Raw genomic sequence first — 22,529 nt, 5'->3', positions numbered from 1 at the left:
TGGTTTTTACTCTCCATAAAGTCCCCAGCTCAGAATGACCGCTGCCCATACTTAATCCTGTAAACACAGTGACATTACCTATCTTCATCTGGAAGTTGTTGAATGAATGTTCATTAATATATTTCATTTGGTCCATTAACCTCATGGCAAAATCAGCCAGAGCTTTGATATGCGTCTTCCCTTCCTTGTCGTAAGTGGAATCGTTGAGGCCTGATGCAGCCATGTATGTACTGCCGATGGTCTTGATCTTCTCCAGCTGCCGGAATTGGTCTTCACTTATTATCTGTTTCACAAGAGCAAAAGAAGCTAATAAACCTTGACAAACACACACATGCTGGTAATGTCCTTGGCACGCGTCCTCCCTTGGTACAAGTACTACAAAGTACTGGACAGAGCCTCCACTGCTCAAAGTATAGGATGAAAGGGGATTAGACATTTGGAGGAACAACAAGGGAATAGAAGGGATTTTAACGTGGGGGAAAAAAAAAAAAAAGAATTAAAGACTTATACAGTGAGCAGAAATAAACCATGGCACAAGGATTCAATAAGCCACCTTCCTTCAGGAGCTCAGCGAAGCCCAACTAAACTCATTGATTCGGTTCACTGTCCACCCAGATTTTCTGCGACTTACTTCATCAAAATCGGCAATGATCTCGTTGAGCAGTCTCAGACACTCCACCCCTTCATTGTTGGCTTCCAGCTCCACGTAGAACTCTGAGAAGTTGCTTATGGAGGCGAACATGACAGCCACGCACTCACAGGACTGGTAGTACAGTTCATCATTTCGCCGCTCCTGCGCCAAGAAATGTGCTGCCACGTCCTTCGGCAAAATGTTGTGGAGGAGGCGTCTGTTATAGGCCTGCAGCTCCTCCATTTCTTCTTTCTCTTCAGTGGCCTAGTTTAGGAGGGAGAGACGGTGATGTGCTTACTGTTTTGGAAATTGCTCTGAAAAAAAGCTGAAAATGAACTTGCAGGGAGGACAGAAATGTGCATTTTGAAGTGGAAAATGGCCTGTCAGTTCGTGTGCTCACATGTATGTAAAAGCAGGCACAGAATAACACCAAAATCCAATGCTGTTATATTTCAGGGCCCTGAACTGGGTAACCTGTAAAAGGTCTACTTCTTTGGGGGAACTCCACCACCATTCTACCACCCATGAACATGCACACTTGGCTTTCCCAGTCAAGCACAAGGGAGACAAAGGCAGCTCATCGCTACCACAGTCTGACTGCATGAGTGGCATTGAATTATAATTGCCGTCTTGCCCCGCAAAATGCTCACCTAGCTAAATAAAAGGACCCTTCTATTCCACAAGGTTTGCTGAGGTGCAGTGATGATAATGAAGTTACCGTGGAGCCTGCAAAACAGACCAGTCTGACACTGGAGGACTTTTCACCAGCCTGTAAAGCCCATGTCTCCCATTGTAGTGGACGTAAATCTGGGTAACGGGGAATGTGAGGATGATGTCTTGCCTTGTTTCTGCTCTAATGGGTGTGGATTTGTATTTAATGTTCAGATGGAACCCGAGCTTCAGGAAGGATGTATCTAGGATGAACCTAAGCCTAGGCGACTTTAAAATAAAACAAACATTTAGAATTCACTAGATTAATCAGACTTCCCAGATAACTTCTCTCTGGGGATTTGATTTCTCTTTGCAGACTTGCACAGTACCAGCACTACCTCAATTCATTGCCTCTGGCTTGTAGGCAATGGTACAGAGCTGTGTGTGCTGATCACCTCTCTCCTCACCATTACCTCGTGGCAGCAGTATTTCCCCTCCTTGTTTTACTTTTTTGCCATTTTGAATATTTCTGAGCAAAGAGTAAAGGAAAGAACAGGGCAAGGCAAGGACTGGGGATGGCGCAGCTGAGAGAGGGGTCACACAGAGCCGCTTGGCTTACAGGAGCCCCGAAGAGCTGTGCTGTGTACAGCACCCTCAGCTTCAACAGAGGCACCAGGCAAAACACACAGCCTTTTGAAAGGGGTTTTCAAATATTTTTTTCCCAGTAACTTCTGTCATTGCTGGAGAGCTGGAGCCAACAAAAGGGCAGAACCTCCTGGCACATTTGGGCCCCAGAGTGCACAAACACAGCTCAGCCATACTCTCCAGCCCTCACTTTGTGAGGGGAGAGGGGACAACCTTCACATGTCCCTTAAGCACATGCTGGTAAAGGCACAAGCAATACTCGCAAAGAACGTACAACTTTGCTTGTGGATGCTGGTTTCTGAAACAGGACATCTGAAACTGGAAATGATGTTAAACAAGGAAGGACCCTTTAGAAGGTGGTACGTCTGGACAGAACAAGGAAAACACTTGGCTCTGCCTGGGGAAACAAATGCTCCGGCCAGCTGAGCACAGACCTGGAAGAGGCAAGTCAGTTCATCCCTTCCATTGTTTCACCATTTATAAATGATGATAACAATGTTTATCTGCTTCCCAAGGAGCTTTAATTAATTGGTGCTTCCTCAGTGCCTCCTACTCAAACCACTGAGACCTATTATTAGAATGATGTTCTGCCATCCAGAAGGGAAATATCTATAGAAAACCTGCGGTCCTGCGGTCCCCTGGCGATGAGTAATGGGCAGAGCTGAGACCTGTCCTGCTTGCTTTGAGAATCACACACGATGCCGCAACATCCCTCGTGGGCACAAGTAGTGAAAACATTAACATGATCCCAGGGACCGGAGCAAAGCGTGGCGTTATCTGTCGCGTGTTGGTTATCCGGTACTGCTGCCTAGGGGCCAATGAAGACTGGATAGCAAGCGAGTTCCCACTGCTTGACAAGAAGGTGAATGAAAATGCAACTGTGAATCTTTCACACTCTTGAACACAGCAAACTAAAGCTGGCTGAACTCTAGGAAACAAAGCAGCAGTGAATATGAGCTTCCTCTATTTACAAATTGTGTTATATTACAGATTCCTGCAACAGTGACAGGCTCAGGTGCTCAAGTTCATTGCCCTTGATCTTCAGACTTATGACCATTTATTGTGGGAACCATCCAAAGTGCATTTACAAGGAAATAAAGGGTTAAAGTAAATAACCAGAATGAGAAGCACTGAGAATGTAAAGTACCAAAGAAGAGCAGAGCGTTACTAGTATGCCCAGTTTCTGCCAGGTCCAGATTAAATTCAAAGGCCTGTTATAACACTCCTCAGCTTGACAGTTCAGTGGTTTAATACTAACGCCAACGAGTCTGTGTATTCATCCAACACAGCAAACACCCACTAACCTGGAGTTTCCAGAGGAAATCAAGCCTTGCGGTGGATTCCACTTGCTGGGCATGCAAGTACAGCGCCAGGACAAAGACGGTAATGATGACAGGGGTCACAATCTTCAGTGCGACTCGTGTCATCGCTGGGGAGCTGCAGACAATGGAAGAGCAGAATTTCCCAGTTAGTCTCAGCTTAGCCATGCTCTGCAGTTCCCACTTTAAGGCTAACCAGCCTCTGAAGAAAAGGCTTTCTTCATTCCCCTCAAAGCACGTGTTGGTAAAGGGACAAACAATATCTGCAAAAAGCTGAGGACTTTGGCTCATAGGTGCTGGTTTCTAAAGTAGGACTTTGAAACTGGAAACTTAATCCAGCTTCTTAAAAAGAGTTAACATCAATATAAAAGCCACTTTTTTAGAGAATGGCCATACCTGTTCAATCACCACTATGCTTGGCAAAACGAAATGCTGACAGCTCTTCAGACTGTATTTACTGTGTCTCCTGCACCAGCTTCCCCAGCCTCCTGAGTCTGGAACTGTTCTACCCTTACTGCTTCTCTAACTAGTCACTTCCTAATGGTCTTTGTTTTGTAAGTATTCTATAAGCTGAAAAGAGCACTAAGAACATTCCTATCCATTCTGACAAGCAAGCAAACAAAAACTGTTAAATCTGAGTAGATTATACAGTATGATCATACAGTATGACATTATTTTGATTAAAGTTTTGACTTGTAATTACGAGTAAGCTCTATGTGATGCTCTACAAAGCAGGGCAACACTCAGGCCACTTACGGAATTTGCACTGCGTTGCACCAGCTCACAGCAACGCATACTCGACTACCAGACACCGCTGGTGAGCTGACGTGCTGATACTGCACCTTGTGAACAGAAAATGCCTACCAACAAAAACCCATAAAATATATCATGCCAAAGTCACTCACCATGGTAACGTTGCATTTGCAGATACGCTGAAAAAAACCACAAACACAAGGTTAGTAAAGAGTTTGGCTCCCTCCTGCACTCATCCTTCTGTACACTGTTCAACAGCAGCTCTGCAATGTGGCACCTCTAACACTGTGTGGGGCTAGAGCCCTTTAAAGCAGAAAACTATGAAAAGATGAAAAGATTGGGGGGTGGGGAAAGAACGACAGAGCTACACTCAGAGATCCAGAGTGACAGTGCAACATGGTTAATGTGGTTAAAATACCTAAGAAGCATTAGGAGTCAGAGAATCATTAGGGATTTTAATGTCAGTCGGGGATCCTTAGCAAATCCATCACTACTTCATTTGGTCAGGCTGGAAAACTGGAATCCCTCTTGTGAGGGATAGCACCTGTCTTCCCCATTTATTATAACACGGAGATGCATTTAATTCCTTTAACTCCAGCACTACTCCCTTCTTCTGCAAGCTGCTCATCTCCAGTGCTGTGCCTAGCTATGTGTACCGCACACAAGTACGCTGAAGAAAACCCTCGTGCGGATTGCTGTTACTATTCCCAACGCTGCAAAGCCCTCGTATGAAGCAGAGCTGCTGGAGAACATGGAGGGTGTGCTTTTCTTACAGCGAGCGGATGGAAAGGAGATTTCTGGTAGGTAGCTGGCTGAGTTCCTGACTGATTGATTGTTTAATGCTGCTGGGTTTCTTCTCGAGCGTGGGTGGAGTATTAGGTGGCTGAGAACCATGTACATGAATCTTTTAAAATGATATTTAAATGGAAATAAAGAGATCAGTGGTGAAATTACTGTAGTGTCATTGATGCAACTACAGTGTCGCAGGCTACTAACATGACACATCTTTACCCTGAGAATCTCACAGCTGTCCCAAGAGCTTCAGGCCACAGTTCTCTGTGTCTGCGGAGAACCTCTCACTACAGAATCCGAGCTACAAATCACCAACACTGAAATAGCTGAGGGAGCCTAACTGGGCATAAAATTCCCACATGCAGCATGATTCCCCATCTCCCCTAAATCACTGCCTGGCCAAGGGTGACTGACTGCGCCCCATTATCACTCTGTTGTATGATAGGAGCATGGCAGATCTGACCTTCTGCACTGGGGCTGCGGCTCACTGTGGGTGTTATGCTTGCTCAGAAATCCTCAGCAGAGACTAGGAAATACAGCAAACCCAGTAATTACAGTAACACTTTAGATAAGCGAAAATGGCCAATGCAAGCAATAATGCTGTTGCATTGGTGGGCTGCTCCCCCACGGGACAGATATTTCCAGTAGCAGATGGCTCTTTAATTACTGGAAGGTAACACAGAAAGAAGCTTGCTAAATACACTCCTGCTCAAGTTAAATGCACATTTTTAGCAGGAAAGATGGTTGATTTTGGGGACAGCTCCCATAGGACAGGAGCATCTCCCTTCTCACAACCAGGATGCCAAGGACAGAGAGCCCTCTAACTCATAAACCACAGCTCGAATCAAAATGATGGGCTTGATGAATAAATCACCACGCAAAGGTCTTTGAGCTGCACTATGCAGGAGCTCAACTTAGTAGATCTCACTGGTCCATCACATCTTTAAAAGCAATGCATTAGTTTTATCATCCACACAGGGAAAAGGTAATAGTGACAGCAGCTCTGTGCACCCAGCTATACTTCATGTGTCCCCACGCTGGTGTGTCACTGCAGTCCAGCCCAGCAACTCCCAGCGTGCTATAATCAGCCTTGCAGTTGCTTGCATGCTGGGCTGGTTTACACACAGACGTGGGAAGTGACATCTGCATCACTTCTAATTAGTCAGAGGACCAGAATGGCCGCAGAGCAGACAGTAATTATGCAGCTACAAGGGGCACCCAATTAAAGTATTACGAGGTCATGGTTGTTTTTTTTTTTTAATATCAGCTGGACAATAAGGTACATCTCTGAACTATGTGCTACACGCTGAGCTCCCACTTCCCACCGCACACAAATGGCCTGCCAGACATTGGGACAATCCACAGCTGCTGATGGACCCTTCCGAACAAAACAAATATCATTTACTGAGAGATGATATAGCGACACACAAAGTTACTTCTGGGAAAACACGCTAACCTTCTCCACTTTCTTACTGACATTTTGATTCTGAAGTGACGTAAATTATGCTTCTAAGTGCTGTGATTTCACTTAGTGCTTGACTTACAAGAATGAAATTATATTTGGGATATAAAATATTTTTATTTCTCTAATTGTGTTAGAAAATGCTAAATAGCTTCCACTGTTGGAATTCATAACATCTGCAAAAAAAGAAAGGAAACCTCATTCTCCTTGTACCTCCACAGACAGCTCCATGGGTTTTCCTACATAATTTCATCCACTTGAGTTAACAAAATAATTTAAGTGATTACTGCAGGAAAAGCCATACCTCCATTAATTATTACAGGGCACACTGGAATGCTAAAATCAGGGAATATTTATGTGAAGGACAAAAGTAACCAGCTGCATCCGGCTTGGAGGGGTTAATGACCACCAGGAAATCTGAGCAACTATACAAGCTATTTCATAACATGCAAGATAGCACTGGGAAGGACCATGGGAGTCTTCTCAACCACCCTCCTGTCCAAGATAGGAGCAATCACAGCTATCATCATCCTTGACAAATGTTTCACCTAAACTGGTGCTTTCTAGATCTCTGATTGTTCTTTGCTGCTCTGGACTCTCCATTATGGTGAACTGCCTTCTTGCCCCGAACTGGAAAACATATTCCAGGTTGGGCCTTCCCACTCCTGAGTAAAGCAATGGCCTACTTCTCCTGTCTTACTGGCAACTCTCCTTATACATCCTAGCATCATGTTCACCTTTAGACAACACCATGATTTTATTGACTCACATTCAAGTACAATTGTTGCCTACAAGGGGAAATAATCAAAACAAGTAGTTAACACAACACCACAACTCCCAGTGAGAAATGAAACTTGTGGAAGAGGACAGGTTTGTGGATGTGCCAAATCTGCCTCCCTAGCATGACCTTCAGGAGAGGGATAACCAAGTCAGGGGAAGGAGGTTGCTACCATTATTAATATGTGACCTGGTGATGACAAACTACCTGTTGTAATCAAAGGCACAAATGCCTACTCCCACTCAGCCCAGGTCCCTGTCCTGGGAATTGTGCTGAGACCAGCTGTGAGGATAGATTTTCAAGTGCAGATGTGTGTCCAACAGCAACGTCAACCATCACCATTCCACCACCCTAATCTGAGTTTGACATATCAGATGTCCAGACATCTCAGTGGTTCATTACCACACCCCTGAGCCAGCTCAAGTTTGTTGAAGTTTGGTTTTTTTTTTTCTTTTTTGAGAAAAGATATTTCTGTAGTGGGAGTGTAATACCAGAAGAAGCGAGAATGACTAACTGCAGCTCCCCATTTCTGGAAGAAAAAGAAACACAGATCCACTCTGATTCCAGTTATATTTTGTTATTAATAGATAGTTCATTAGTCAAGTTCCAGATTAAAAAGATTCTAAAGGGAAGTGTGTTCTACTCTTCAGAGGTGGAGAGCAGCACTGACAAAGCCTTTAGTTTACAGCCATGCTTTCTCTGGTAGCATGCACTTCCCTGGCTTGCACCACAGCCTTGGCGCTCCCGTCCACCTAATGCTGCACTGAAATCATTGGGTAAAAGAAATTAAGTGAAGATTTCAGAAGTGAAAGGCACTTACTAGGTGTTAGCTGTAACCAGGAGATCTGCATTGTCAAAAAGGTTGACCCCTGGCACTTCCACAATGAGAACATATATAAATTCAATGATTAACATAAGGATCAGTTTTCCAATACAGCTGATCTGAAGGAACACAGAGCAGGCCAGGAGACTCAATAAGACACTGTAGGTAAAGTACTGTATAAAGACAAAAAGAAAAAAAAAAAAACAGAAGAGAGATGAATGTCAGCTGAATAAATCAAAACTGAAAACAAAGGAAACTAAACAGAGGGATAGAAAGGGACTGGGAGTTACGTAGTTGAGGGAACCGAACATGTAAGCCTGAGGCTGCCTGTGGGATCCTCCGATGTTACAGGAGATTTAAGTGTTAAAACTGAACCAATGGGAGGAAAACTCCTGCATTCTTCATCAGGTGTTCTTTGCTTTACACTCAGAGGCACAGGGCTTGCAGCTGTATACCCAAGGTTGTGATGTAGGTTTGCCCTGAACACGGTTACTAAATTAGCAGAAAGCATCATCCAGTTATGCTGGAATACTTTGCGCTTTAAGTTCAAATTCTGGTCCCAAATTCACATATCTGCACCATACACAAGACCAAAGGCATTAGCAATTCACACCACAAGGACAGATACCCACTTGAGGCCGATTGGAAAGTATTGTCCCTGCTGACGCGAATCCTTCGGCAAGATACAGGCTGGACAAACTTCTACCAATGCCCAACACCATGATAATTTTTTCTGCCAGCAGTTGCAGAAGTGTGCAGATGTGTGGTAGTGGAGTCCTGTGCCACACTTGAGTGGTGGGGCAGCAACTTCTGCCAATCTGCGAGCTGAATGTTTAGCACTTTGGTGCTTTCCAATGCCATTGCAGACTGCAGGTGCCATTTAAGGCTCCTGGGAATGCTAACATGGATGTAAAACGAAGAGAGGCATCAAGCTCTTCACCTTCCTACTATCAAATCTGTGAAGATTTAAGCTTTCATTCTGTCCAGACAGGCCTATTTCTGGCAAAAAACTCTATCAGATGCCCGAGGCAATCTACCCTTTCAGTGAAAAGCAAGCCCTAGTTGAAGCAGAAGCACACTTCTGTTCTGAGCTCATTTATTAATATTTCATCGCTGATATATTAAATTAGAGAAAATAACGTGTACAGCTTGTAACTTGACTCTTCAGTTTTTAGAAAATGGGTGGCTGTTACCTGTGGCTAAGGGGGAGGATCCCACCATTTCTGAAAGCACGCTGGGAGCAACAGATCCAACAGCTGCCCTGCAGAGCGCAGGAGAGGGACTCCTCACTTCTTAGCCCACCGACCAGCATGACCTGGCTCAGTGCTGCCATAGCAGCCTCAGCATGCAAAATGGTTGTTCCTCACTGCTTAAAATCCCTCTCTGTCCTGAACCAGCACTTCTGACAACCTCATGATGGGCTCAGACTGTTTCTAGTTCTCCACTGTGCTAGACTTCGCTCCTGGGTCTTTCTGCGTTCATACCAAGTGCCTCTGCAGGGTTGAAAGTCACAGTAACGGTGGTCTCAGAAATCTCACGGAATCAGATAGGGACCACATTCCTGTCAGGTTAAATGGAAACAGGTTCAGTGGGATACCAGGGCTTTCTGTACCACCTTGGACATCTGGATGATAACAGATCAGTCATAAATCTGTCAGGTCCTCATAAACGCAGAAGACCTTGACATAAATTCTGTGCCCATCCTAGACAGATTTTTTTTTTGCTTTTCAGTTTCCAGTAGACAACATACGTAACAGGTATGACCAAAAAACTAAGAGAAAGGTCTTGAATAGCTATGCAAAAAGATTTTTTTTTTTTTTGGCAAAGTATTCTACCAGTGTGCAAAATTATTATTATTTTTTTTTTGCCACTAGAAGCATTTATATTTTTTTTAAACAAGTTGTTCTGAAGAGGTAGGAATTGCATGTGCAAATTGAAGCAGACCACTAGTGACCAGGGCTGCTAACCTAGTGAAACGTGCCTACACAGTGAAAGAATATATAAGCAAAGTTTTTCATCAGGACAGAAAACAATGGAGGGAAGGGTTGAATCTATGACTAGACACTGATTTTCAGGTAACACTGAGTACCCACAAACTCCTTTGAAATGACTTGCAGTTCTGCATGCCATTAAGGACTTCATAGAGAAAGGCCATTTCTCCTGCTACAGGCAGGATCCAACAACTATAAAAGCCTACTGATTATTGAGTCGTGAAGGAACTTGAACATTAATGTGGACTCATGACAATAACTTTAGACACTTAAGTTTGTGCGTAGTAGCCTGTGTCAGTCCTATAACGTCAGTCAGGAGCAACCTTGCTTTCCTCTGAATCACTGAGATTTATCACCCAGGTTTTATAGCCCCTTCTCAGATCAAGCTCTGCAACCCATTTTTTTTCAAGCAATACCTCTGGAAAGTTGCAGTTGGGCAAAGGACTGTCACAGAATCCCTGCAAGGTGCCCAGGCTGTAGTTGGAAGTCAGGTTGCTGATAAGGCATATGTCCACCTGGTCAGGAGTGATGTTGTATTCTGCAGCCATGCAACTGGCAAGATCCACAGTGCTGCACATGAACTGAAGAAAAAGATGGTATTAAACTCAATGGCACAGACAAGGAGAAGAAAGCAAAATAGTTCGTATCAATTAAAAAGCCCCTTGGAAATGGCTGTAGTAATGTGCAAAATATGCAAAATGAAATCACTGGCATATATTTTACTGCATGTAAAAGGGCTATGCTTTTTGTCCCCCAAAGTAGTAATTAATAAAATCCAGGCTGTGCACTCTAGAAAGCCAGTTTCATGCTCAACTTCAAGTACAACTTTATGTCTGAAGGTTCACAGGCAGAGGGGCTGTAGATATTACACCTACAAAAATATCCCGCCGTCTGTGATAAGGTCCTGGTGTTGCTCTATTTCTGCTGATGGGAATTTCTGAGCTGATAACTTTCCCCTGCCATCCCTAAAGCTTCTACTGTGGGTTCTTCTACAGGGGAGACTTTAGCAGCAAGGGTCAAAGGCTGATGTGCTCTGTTATGCAGAGGAGGCAGCAGAGGCCCATTCTGATCTCCTCCACGTACTGCTCCATTTGTCCATTTTGCTAATTTTTACACTAAGCAGCTCACAAATGCAAAGAATCACACATTATGTAGAAAAACAAAGCTCTGATTTCTGTGTGGCGCTCAGCAGCCTACACCAGCTCTTTGCAGGTGACTATGGGGGAAGGTGGTGGGGTGCCAAGTGACATGAGCTAACATCTCCCATTCAAGTACCTCAACAGAGTATAAAGTTGTTCCTAAATCTCCACTACGTGCATAGGGAAGTTGAGGCAAGAGCAAGTAGTGATCTGATTTTTAGGTGTTTAAGCCTCTCCATGCCAGTGGAAGTCAGCATTGCCTCAGCAAGGCCGTAATTGAGAGGAGCAGAGGGCCATGTGAAATCTTTGAGCTACCTTTAACCCCAGGACCATTCCCTCTTAAAAAATGAAATAGATACATTCAGGGTAAAGAATATTCAAGTGGTTAAATATTTTAAAATATTCATTCAGCCTTCAAGTCATTTATACAAGTGAGAAAACAGCAGCCACAGGGTCCTAGAGACCAGCCTGTCTCTCACATCAGCAGTGATGTTTGAATGTGAAGTTAGACCACCCTGGTCCCAAAAGTGCAATTCAAGGCAAAGTCTTCACAGCCTGCATTTAGTGGTTACCGCACTTGGAGCAGGATGCAGCACCATGCAGAAGGCCGGTGCAAAGCCTACGCAACACTTAAGTCCCACTCAATGTTGTGGGAGTTAAATGACGCATCAGCCTCGTGCTGGCCCTTCACGCAAGGGTACGCTTCAGGCTTGGCTTTTACAGTTGGAGCAGAAGCATTTAAAGAATCAGAAAAGCACATGGGCACAAATTGGTGCCAGGCATATAACACACTACAGGGATGCAGCCGTGGGGATCACATTTCTTGTCTGTGCCCAAAAAGCCAAAGGGAACTGACCACAGGCGCTGTGAGCTTTAGGCAGGATTACATTAAATCCAGTGGCTGTAAGGGTTAGGATGCTGCAGAGCACCAATAAGAAACCACGCAGAAATGAGTGGGTCAAAAGGAAATAATGCACATACCATGTTGACAAACGCAGATAAGAAAACCAGGATAATGGCAAAGACTCCAACTAAGGTACTATTGGTCCTGGACTGTACAATCTTCCTAGAAAGAGTCTGAAGTGGAGCTGGGAAAAGCTGCATATGGAAATAAATAAATAAATAAATAAATATGTAAAATCATTGGTTATTTTACAGATTACAACCTGCATTTAAGCTACCTGCATCCTTCAGTGCAGTGTCTCTGCAGCTGCTACAGAATGGTAGTGCTAGATGGTGGTTCTGGGACAAGGGCAAGCAGGAACTTGACACAGCAGGCCCAGCTGGCTCACCAGATCTACTTAGTCCTTACTAATGGGAATGATGGCTCCTCAACCGAGACAGCATGGCTTGCAGGCCTTTGCTCATACTGTTGTGAGGAGCAAACCACAAACCATTTGTAACTGAAATAGCCAGGAGTTTGAGCCTGTAAATTATTGGATCAAAAAATAAAAATGGCAGAAATGAAACAAATATATGCTGTATCCCTTTGATCATGAAGGCATATTGCAGCACTTTCTGGTGCCATTTCAGAAACAGACTGTTAAGAAGCCCAGGCCAGTCTTGTGATGTGTCAGACCCTTGGTGAAAGGTGCTGGAGAAATCAGCTGGCCTCGTCTGGTCTATGGCACTCGGCACCACAGACACACGGGGCTAAAAATAACCACTGGTGAGGGTGATCACAGAGCTCCCCCAGACAGACTGTCCCAGTGACTCACTGCTATCAGAGCTAGAAGCTTGCTTCTAATTACTTTCTAACTGCAGGCCACTGGCGTACTTTGTTTTAGCTGCTGCATCGTATTCTAGGTAGAAACAGTCTCTGGATGAAAGCGGAGACCACTCAGGAGCCCTTTGCAGCAGGGGCCACCCCTCAGCATCACATGAGGCCTCCTTGCACTGCAGCAGCTACAAGAGAAGTCCAGAGACATTGAAACAAACCTTTTCTCTTCACCCAACACCACTGTCCCAGCGCAAGCTCAAGGCTGGAGCAACAAGAGATGGATGCCACGAAACCTGTGCAGTGACACATCTCAGCCCTGCTGTGCTCTTCCCCTCCACACCATCGCATTGGGGCAGAGGGGCTCTGCTGAAGACTTGCAAAGTTTTTTCCAGAACCCAACTCTCCTTTCCCTACCAGCATGCTGCATGAATAACCAAGCCACTAGAGAGTATTTTTAGGGACACAAAGAAGCCAGCAGCGCAGCAACGCGGCACGGCAATTTAACTATGACTAATGTTTCTATTAAAAGTCCTGCTTTTCCCTTTTATCCTTCACTCTTACATCTTCAGAGATGTAACATTTTGTCAGTGCATAGCTTCCCACACAGCAGTCCTACAACGTAATTACGAAGTGTTTGAATGGCCAAAGCGCTGATTATCCGGTGACTTTTACAGAGGGAGAGAGAGGTTGACATGGCGAGAGTTTTGAAAGAGCTGATTTCACCTGCACATGCACCAAAATACAGCTAACTCCAGGTGGGGGGAGAGGGTATGGCTCTGTGGAAAGGGGGAATTGGAGTTATGACTTATTTGCACTGCATGAGGATTGACCGAAATCTACTGCAAGCTTCTGCAAACCTTTAGGTTCATGCAGCCACTGTAAAACAAAGTAAAACACCTCTTTTACAGAAATAAACCTTGATGATATAGAAGTCCTTAGCTCAGTTGATAACCCATAAACCAAAGTGTCTCCTTGCCCTACCATGTCAGCTGCCTCCACGCAGACATCAGCTAGCAGATTCCAACCAGCACAGGGATGTGGGAAATGCCATGGGGCTTTCCCCCACTCTAATGCTTATATGATTTGGAGGTGAAAGGAGGATTTTTGCTGCATTTAGAGGTTTTTCTCACTAGATTTGAGCAGAGCAGGTTTTTCAGCCACCCCATTGTTTAGGCCTCAAGGTCAAGCTCCACAAAGATACACATGGACCTAACCTCCTTCTGTAATCTCTGGGAAATCAAGCACCTAAATAAAAGTCAAGAGTGTTTTGTTGTGGATCTTGGCTCAAGCCCCTGCTGCCAGTGATCCCAAAAAAGTCTGACTTTGAACCATGCCTGAGATATCAAGCAAAGCTATCAGTGGAAGACACTTAAATACTAATGAAAACATGTTTTCTTTGTATTAATCTTGGTTCTCATTACTTTGCAGACTAGGGAAAATTTTAGGTCAGTAAACAAGTACAGCTGGAAAAAGTCCTGAAAAGGAAACAAATGCCAAAAACCATAGGAGGTCAGGACTGCAATACAGAGTGCAATGGCACAGCTATGTCGCACATCTGAGGAACCTCTGTCTTGTGAACAAAATTCATGGAGGTTCTATAACATAAGTAATGCTCTCCTCATTTCACAGAGGCAGATGGAGAGATCAGGAATACTTGCAGCTTGGAGGACTTCTATGATAGAAATGGGGGACCTGGCTCAGCTCTGTCAATTCAGCTCCACTCTAGCAATGTTCCCTCCATAAAAATACCCAGAAGTCAGAGATATAATAAAAAAAAAAGATGAAAAAAGAAAATAAGATGACTTCCCTTCCCATTCTCCAATAAAATAGAATCCTTTTTGTCCTAGCAAAAGCAGAACATCAGGACATTATATTACAATGAAAATCCATGCACCATTGCTGGTTAGCACTGTCCAACACCATTTACTCCTTTTAATAAGATTCAAATCTTGCTTGAGTGAAGAACAGGACAAGGGAAGGTCCAATAAAATGACAACTCTAAGCCCACACGTGCACTACTGAGAACAGGGGCTGAAGGAAAGGATATGATCCATTCGGGCAGCCAAGATTCCTGTTTGGGCTGTCACACAAGCTTGAGGTCACTCATTATCCCTCTTAAAATCCCCATGTAAAGAAAAACAACCAAGTGGGGAAAAGGAAATTGTATTGTCCAGCCAATTCCAGTTCATTCTGATTTGAAACGCATAAACGTTACTGGAAGACATTATCTCTTACAAGAGAGAGGCTCTGAAAGCTTGCAGATAGCAATGAATATAGAAGGGGAAGGTAGGGCACTGTTGTACAGGTCAAAGTCCAAATTTAGAAAGTGATCCAACAAGTACTGGTGTTACACTGAAAATAATCCACGGCCTCCAGTCATTTGCCTGACAAAAATACACTAAATAAAATCTGTACTTTGCAATAACAGCTGATCACAGGCAGAAGAGTAGTATTTCTCCTTTTTGTCTTCTTAACGTATATTATGGACATGGAAAACTGCTTAGATAATTCCTGTTGTGTTGCGAGATGAAAAAAACCGTGAGATCTTCAAGTTCTGATTTTTCAATTTGTAATAAAAGCCTTTGAGTCATTCTGAAGTACATTAAGATGCTCCTGGAGTAAAAGACAACATCTTGACGTTGCAAGTCCATTTAGGTAACTTATTTCACAATCATTTATTAGTCTATTAAAAAATTACAGTTTTCAGAGGTATTTTTTCCCCCTGCTTGAGAAGGAAAAAAACCCCATCACTTTAGCAACATCTAAACCAGCTTTTGGAGGCAAAGAAACAGGTAGGCAAGCTGCATCTACCTAAGATTCAAAGCTACAGAAAAACTTATTTTCTTGTAAAGGATAACTTGAAATTTCTCTCATATGTGCTCCCAGGAACATGCAAGAAGTTGAATTCCACACAGCAGTGTAGATACCAGAAGTTAAGGATTTTAAGAAGAAACAAACTTGATAAGTTAGTAGCAAAACAGATGTCTGTCAGTGGAGGGACCCTGGTTCCCATGACCTTAGACTCTGTTGGGAAGGAACACCATCTCACAGTGGCCAAGCCTTCATGGAGCATCAAAGTGAAGAACTGGAACTCTCTTGTTTATTACAGCTGAAGAAACTTGGAAAGCCGAGCTGACTGTGTTGGCAGTTGCAGGATCAACTTCTAGTCTGGGGAGAATTTTATAGTGGAAGATAATAATGACAGCAAAAGAAAATAAAACATGATCAAGCTGTCCAGAAAGAGCCTGTGTTAAAGCCAGAGAGGGAGAGGCCAAAACAGGGAAGGAAAATTTCACATGAAAGCTGGAAAGAGGAAGAAAAAAGAGCCACTTATCATGTAACAGCACAGTAAAAAGGCAAAAGTTATCCTTATGCTGATATCCTGGGGTGGACATCTGCTTTCCAACTTTGTGTGGAATGAACCATTGGTAAGTAAAACACATGCTCTCCTATCCCACATCCCAGTGTGAAACAAAATAAACAATGCTGACATCCCCTTGTCTTAAAATTTCATCTCAAGGACCTGTAGAAGTGCCTTCCTTGTGCATAAGTATAAAAATGCTTTCTGAGCAATGTGGAGTACAGAAATAAAGTAATATCCCTTCATGAAGGGCTGGGTAAACCCACTGCTTAAAAAACTCTCACTTGAAACACCAAAATCTTTAACGACAGAAGCAGGCTGCAGCTACTGGGAGCTGCTGCCATCAGACAGGTAGCTGACAAGCTAGAAGTACTCGTCCCCTAAACAAGTCATCTCATAATCAGATGTTGTCAGCACAGGCTAATTTGGATCACTAAAAAAGGGGTAATCAAAAAGGTGCTGGATCTAGAAGGCCCTATATTTTCAACATCTGTAATCTGTGCACAGAAGGCACTGGCCACACTGAATGTTCTGTACATAAGCACCTTGTGGGTCTGGGCCCACATGCTGAAAACTCACTTTTGGAAATACCAGAAGCTTCATAAAATCCATTAAATCCTGATGTTAGTCTGAATTCCCTCTCATGACTTGTGTTTCCAGGGCCTGTGCACTGAGGCAAAGCCAGTCTAAAAGCAGTTTCCAGCACCAACAAATAGACCTCTTCTACAGGAATTTGGAAGATCAAGGCAAAGAAAGCAAGACTGCACACTTTCCTAGGGTCACGGGAACTGAAAAACTCTGTGTGCCTTTTAAAATTAATTGTTAATTAAGATCAGTAATAATATTAAACCAGAAAGTCCAAACCAAAACCTATGAAAGATGACAAAAGAAATGAGTGCTGCTGTCAGTATGTGGAAACAACCTAAGCCCACAAAAGCCAGTGGGTGACAAACAGCTGTGCGCCTTGAAATTCATCTGGTTGCAAGTCAGCCAGCTTGAACGCTTCAGAGATCTGTGTCTGCCACAGCTCTTGCCCCAGTATTTGCATGGCACCAGTAGAGCTGGTGTGTTGGTGTGGCTCTGGATGGCTGGAAGTGCACTGGGATGTTTCTGCCTGCAGCACAGGTAGGCTCCAGCACAGCTCTGTGAGTTTCCAAGTCCTCTGTGGCTGTGATGAAAAGCTTTCCACATTGCTTATTAATTAGCTGCTAATCATATTAACTGCTGACACCAGTTTACAAACTATTGACTCTCAATAGCATCCTCACATGCAATGGACACACAAAATATAACCAGGCATCTTTGGGTACCACTTCCCGGCTCAAGGGACCCAAGCCATCCTATTAGCACTGTTATTTCTTGACTTGTAATGCTCATTGCTGGTAAACAAGCAGGACTAACGGATGCTGCACTTATGAACTAGGCTCCCTTTAAAATTGTTGTAAGCCCTAGGGAAGCCCTGTGAGCAAGTTGTTAAGTTCAAATATAACCTGAAGCTTCTTTCAATGGGAACAGTTTGTAGCTTTTATTAAAGGAGAAGACAAAGCTTAATTCTCCAAACCTAACTTTCAAAAATCAAGAAGACATGAAAGGTGCAAGTCTGTCAAGAGCACCCACATTCAGCTGCTGAAAACGGCACAGAGGAGGCAATTAAAGAGAGGCAAATCATCTGCCTGACATAATCCATTACCCCGCTGTTTCTTCTGCAAAAAAATATAATGCTACTGAGCTATTTTATTCCAGGCTCGGAGAAGCAAAGCCAAGTTTGGGCTAAGGAGCCTGAATCTGAATGTTTTCCATGTTCAGACACTGCTAGACTGGAAGGATCCCCGAAACTGCAAATACAATCAACTAGTGTCAACATTTTAACAAGAATACCTTTGAGTGAAAAAGATGAGCACACCACCCTTCCCAAAGCACTGACTGCCAATTTACCACAAATTGCCAAGAATTAATATGTTTTCAAATACACAATTTCATAGAATCATAGAATCATAGAATCATAGAATGGTTAGGGTTGGAAGGGACCTTCAAAGGTCATCTAGTCCAACCCCCCTGCAAGGAGCAGGGACATCCCTGACTAGGTCAGGTTGCTCAGAGCCTCATCCAGCCTGGCCTTGAACGTTTCCAGAGATGGGGCCTCCACCACCTTTCTGGGCAACCTGTTCCAGTGTTCTATAACTCGCATCGTAAAAAATTTTTTCCTAATTTCTAATCTAAATCTACCCCCCTCTATTTTAAAACCATTACCTCTCGTCCTATCGCAACAGGCCCTACTGAACAGCCTTTCCCCCCCTTTCTTGTAGGCCCCCTAGAGGTACTGGAAGACCGCTATCAGGTCTCCCCGGAGCCTCCTCTTCTGCAGGCTGAACAGCCCCAACTCTCTCAGCCTGAATTTATTTCTTTGCTATCAGAACCAGTCAAAAGAAAGAGCCCACCAAATGTTGGAAGCTCTATACACTCATCTGAGAAAGGCTGATAAACTTCTATATGTTTATGGCTTTTACTTCCCCCCAGGACATTTTTCCTCGATGATATTCTGCTTCTGATTATCTGCCTACCCAAACATACATATGCAGCAGAGGCCAGTACACAGGGAACTCCGCAGGAAGTTTACAGGGAGGAAATGAATGGCCAGTGTTTTGTTCCACACTGGAAAATGTGTTGTTCTTATATCAATATGAGAGTGCCTGTAGGGGACTTAACAGACATGCAGATCCCCAGACTGATTACTTCTCACTGAGCTAAAGAGATGCCAACCCTAACATCTGTTTGCAGTTCATTCTGATTCTTATCAAAGGCTTTTTCTGTAACCCATATCACATAGTGTGGAAAGGATGGCTAACAAAACATGCTTTGTTAGCTGAAGAAAGATTGCTGATCCAGTTGTCTTAGGCAAAGGACTCTACAAAGAAACCACAGTACTCACCTTCACGCAGGAGTAAATGACAGAAACAAACACCACTGTGGTCAGGATCAGGAAACAGGTCAGGTAAAAAGCCAGCATAAACGTAGAGCTGAAATCAAGCGGATATATAATTTTTTTTTCAATGCCCACCATACACAATAGCTACAGCTCTGCTCTCCAGAACATGACATTTGTACAAGCTATGACACACTGCACGGGCTTTCCAATTAGGATAGCAGTAGGAGATATGAGGTGCCTTGAATACCAACAGATACTCTGTCCTATTTCACATTACTCACACAGGATGCAGAGCAGAGAATATTGCATCTTTTCTAGCAATCATCTTCCTGCCAGGGTGACAGCAGAGGGACTGAGAAATATTTCATGCACTACAGGAGCTGATAGAACAATTTGTTATGGTGAGTCGGCCCCTGGCTGGCTGTGGGCAGGAGACCCCTGGGAAGGAAAGCACACTGAGCGCGGCAGTGCAGCCGAGTGGGAATAGTCTTGACAGGAACAGCTACATGTCCTTGCCATGCACAGGGAATGTCTGTGCTGCACCATCCTCTGTGCTCTGTCTCATGCATGGGATGGGAGCAACCATGGCATGAGGATAATCAGGGAAAACAGCCTTAACTTGGCCAGCTTGAGAGGTTCCTGTTCCTCCCAGCTTTGAGCTACAAACAGGACCCCAGGGCCAACTTTGTACTACGTATTTTCATGTGTTTTGACCACAAAGATATTCCACAACAGTTTCCCAGTGATTGGTCTCAGTATGACTGGACAGGCCCCCTCCCAGGAGTTAGCCTTGTTAGTAATTTAAACGAAGTATTCTTCCAACATGACATTGAGGCCAACCACACCAAAGCCAGCTGGTTGCTGTGTTCTCTCATGACTACTAAGATAATTGTACTTGCTAATTCACTGTACTGTTTGAGTCTTTGTGAAATTAATTAAAGCTATTCATCTTTATCACCATAAATTATCACTGCTATTTTGTCTCTGGTTTCAGATTCAAATTCCATGTTGTGTCTTTCATGAAGCTCTGATGGTGACATATACACACCTGTGTTTTCAGTTGCTGCTTAACTGTTACCTTCAATAAAAGACCAAAACTAGGAAATTTAAATATAAGGAAAAACAAGCCAAAAGGTGAAGGAAAGTATATCTGACCTCCAGTTAAAATATGGAATTTTATTTCATTTATTTCAAATCATCTTTCAGACAGGCCAGGCTGCCTAAAGACACTTCAGAACTTACCAAAAAACCCACCACCCTTATGGGTGGTGTGGAAGGAGGCTGAGCAGCACAACACTTACACCACGCTGCAGTAAGGGATTGGCTCCTGTGTAATACAAAGGAGTCAGCCATATGGTTGTCACAGATCAGAAATTGTCAAGTTGTCATTTAAATGTTAAACTGGGTTTTATGGAGCAGCTTAGTGGCTGCTTAGGGAGTTTGATGAGCAACACAAAGGCTGGTACAGGGCCTCTGCAGGTGTGAAGTCACAGTAGTAATATCCAGAGATCCAAAGTGTTATGCCCTTGCTAAATCAACTAGTCTCAAATAACATTGTTTTTTGGACATAATTAACAATGTATTATTTGTTGGGATTGATCTAGTTTCAATTTTGAGTCCCTTTCAGCTCCACTTCCAGTTTCTCAAAGCGGATCTCTCTGTTTACACAGTGCATCTGTACTGAAGTTATTTTGCTGATTCAATCTTCTGTGAGCAGAAATGTATGTCCTCCAGCCTGGGAGAGGGAACGACCTCAAACATAAGACTACGCATTGTTCCTGTGACCTTCTGAGTATCTGATCCGAATGACACAAACCAATCTCTAATCTGAAAAGGTCTGTGGTGTGAACAGAAGTAGCAAGCAATTGTAGCAGCATATAATAGTATTGGAGTTATCTTTAACAATTTTTTGTCTTCTTGTAATGAAGATGAATTTGGAGCATTTTCAGAGCTTCTGTGATCTTGTTCTTCACATTAAAAATGACTAACTCCAAATTTATTTCCAACACAGCAGTGCTCAGTGAATTTATTTATTGCTACTAAACCAGAGCACAGGAAATACCAACATGCTTTAATTTTAAGGGATTTTTAATGAACACTTTGAGAAGAAATACCATGTCTGCAGAGCTCACTACTGGAAAAGATCCAGTGGGTTACACTGTGCCTTTCAGACAAAGCATTTCACGGCAGTGGTCCAAAAGCACTGTGCCCCATACCCCTGAGAAGCTTATGCCACTCTTGCTTGAAGAAGGAAATAACTGCAACCCCTAAACCTGGAGTGAGCTACCCAAAATGTGGGCACGTGTAGCTCAACTCCTTCTGCACCTTTATACTTGCACTGCTACTCTGACTCCAGAAGAATAAACGCATGAGAGGTTATGCCTCATCAGTGAAGCAGACCCTGAGACCTCAGTGCTCTCAGCAACGAGGCTGTGAGTTTTTCAACTCCCCATCCCACTGCATTCAGATAAGAGGACAGCCTAGCCTCATGCTGTGAACGCATACTATACCTTAGTAGGCAGCCCTTCCTACTTAGTGATAATTGTTTTCCAAAGGCTTTAAAAGCACTGAACTGAATTTCCTAAGATGGAGGTAAATGGTAAGAGAAATCATGCTGGGAAAACAGGAATCCTCACGTGCCAGTGAGGAGGTTTTAATCTGCACTATAAATGAGCAAAAACAATAAGCACCACAAATCGCTTGAGCATGAATTATTTAAGGTTTTTTCTCTTCCCCTTGGTGCTTTGAATTCTCAAGAAAAAAAAACAAAGAAAAGTAGGCCAGAATAGAGGAGGGGAGCAGATGGGAGCAAAGGGATGAAAAGGTACTCACTGCGGCACAATTATGATTTGAACAAAGCAGATGAAGAGGAAGACTAGGGAGGCACAAGCCACGTAGGCTCCGAACCTGTCATCCACCTGCTTGGAGTACTGCAAAAAATGCAAACATGGTTATATTAGTGGGAAATTTAGCTGGCTGCCTTCTCTTCACAAAAAAAAATTTCTTATTTGGCTTCCATTTAGGTCCTTGGAAAGCAGTGCTGGTAGGAAACAACTAACATTACAAACTGCCCTTCTCCCTGGGCAAGCTGTAAGGGCATGAACAGACCCAAAGGCCAGGGAACAAACCCACACAGCTGGGTGGAGAGAGGATTCGCCATCTGCCCCTTGCATGAGAGGAACAGAAATGGATTAACTGGGACCAGCATTCTAGGTTACCATCGTCAGACCTAAACTTCTTCCATGGGAAGCTTCCTCCAACAGGGATGAATGTTGCTAATGAGAAAACCTTGTATGTCGTGCAGACGGCTTGGCTTGTTCTAATGATAGTGCGAAGATGCTGTGGTTTTCACACAGTCATTCCTTCCAACTACTTGTCAACATATTAGTCACATGGGAGCTGCATCTGATTCCCAAAGATGCTTTATTTAGCTTGAAGCATGGGTCTCAGTACAGTCTCAATGTTTGAACCACAAAATAAAAGGTGCTCAGAACCGGTGAAGCACTGATACCCCTAGCAGTTTTCAGCTATAAAATTG

General features: G+C 43.6%; 1 protein-coding gene across 1 annotated transcript in view; it reads right to left on the bottom strand.

Moving 5' to 3' along the window:
- ADCY5 (adenylate cyclase 5) overlaps nt 1-22,529 on the bottom strand; it is a 214,962-nt gene that overhangs the window by 3,530 nt on the left and 188,903 nt on the right. The window contains exons 11-19 of the mRNA XM_086751047.1: nt 21,824-21,921; nt 18,995-19,082; nt 11,966-12,082; nt 10,262-10,426; nt 7,852-8,027; nt 4,152-4,178; nt 3,232-3,364; nt 632-895; nt 79-283 (exon numbers count right to left, since the gene is read on the bottom strand). Coding sequence (XP_086607173.1) covers nt 79-283; nt 632-895; nt 3,232-3,364; nt 4,152-4,178; nt 7,852-8,027; nt 10,262-10,426; nt 11,966-12,082; nt 18,995-19,082; nt 21,824-21,921 — 1,273 coding nt within the window. The remainder of the gene's footprint in view (nt 1-78; nt 284-631; nt 896-3,231; nt 3,365-4,151; nt 4,179-7,851; nt 8,028-10,261; nt 10,427-11,965; nt 12,083-18,994; nt 19,083-21,823; nt 21,922-22,529) is intronic.

This window comes from Chlamydotis macqueenii, chromosome 6 (assembly GCF_036417535.1).
Source record: "Chlamydotis macqueenii isolate bChlMac1 chromosome 6, bChlMac1.mat, whole genome shotgun sequence".
Taxonomy (NCBI): domain Eukaryota; kingdom Metazoa; phylum Chordata; class Aves; order Otidiformes; family Otididae; genus Chlamydotis; species Chlamydotis macqueenii.
This window is presented reverse-complemented; position numbering and strand designations above follow the sequence as displayed.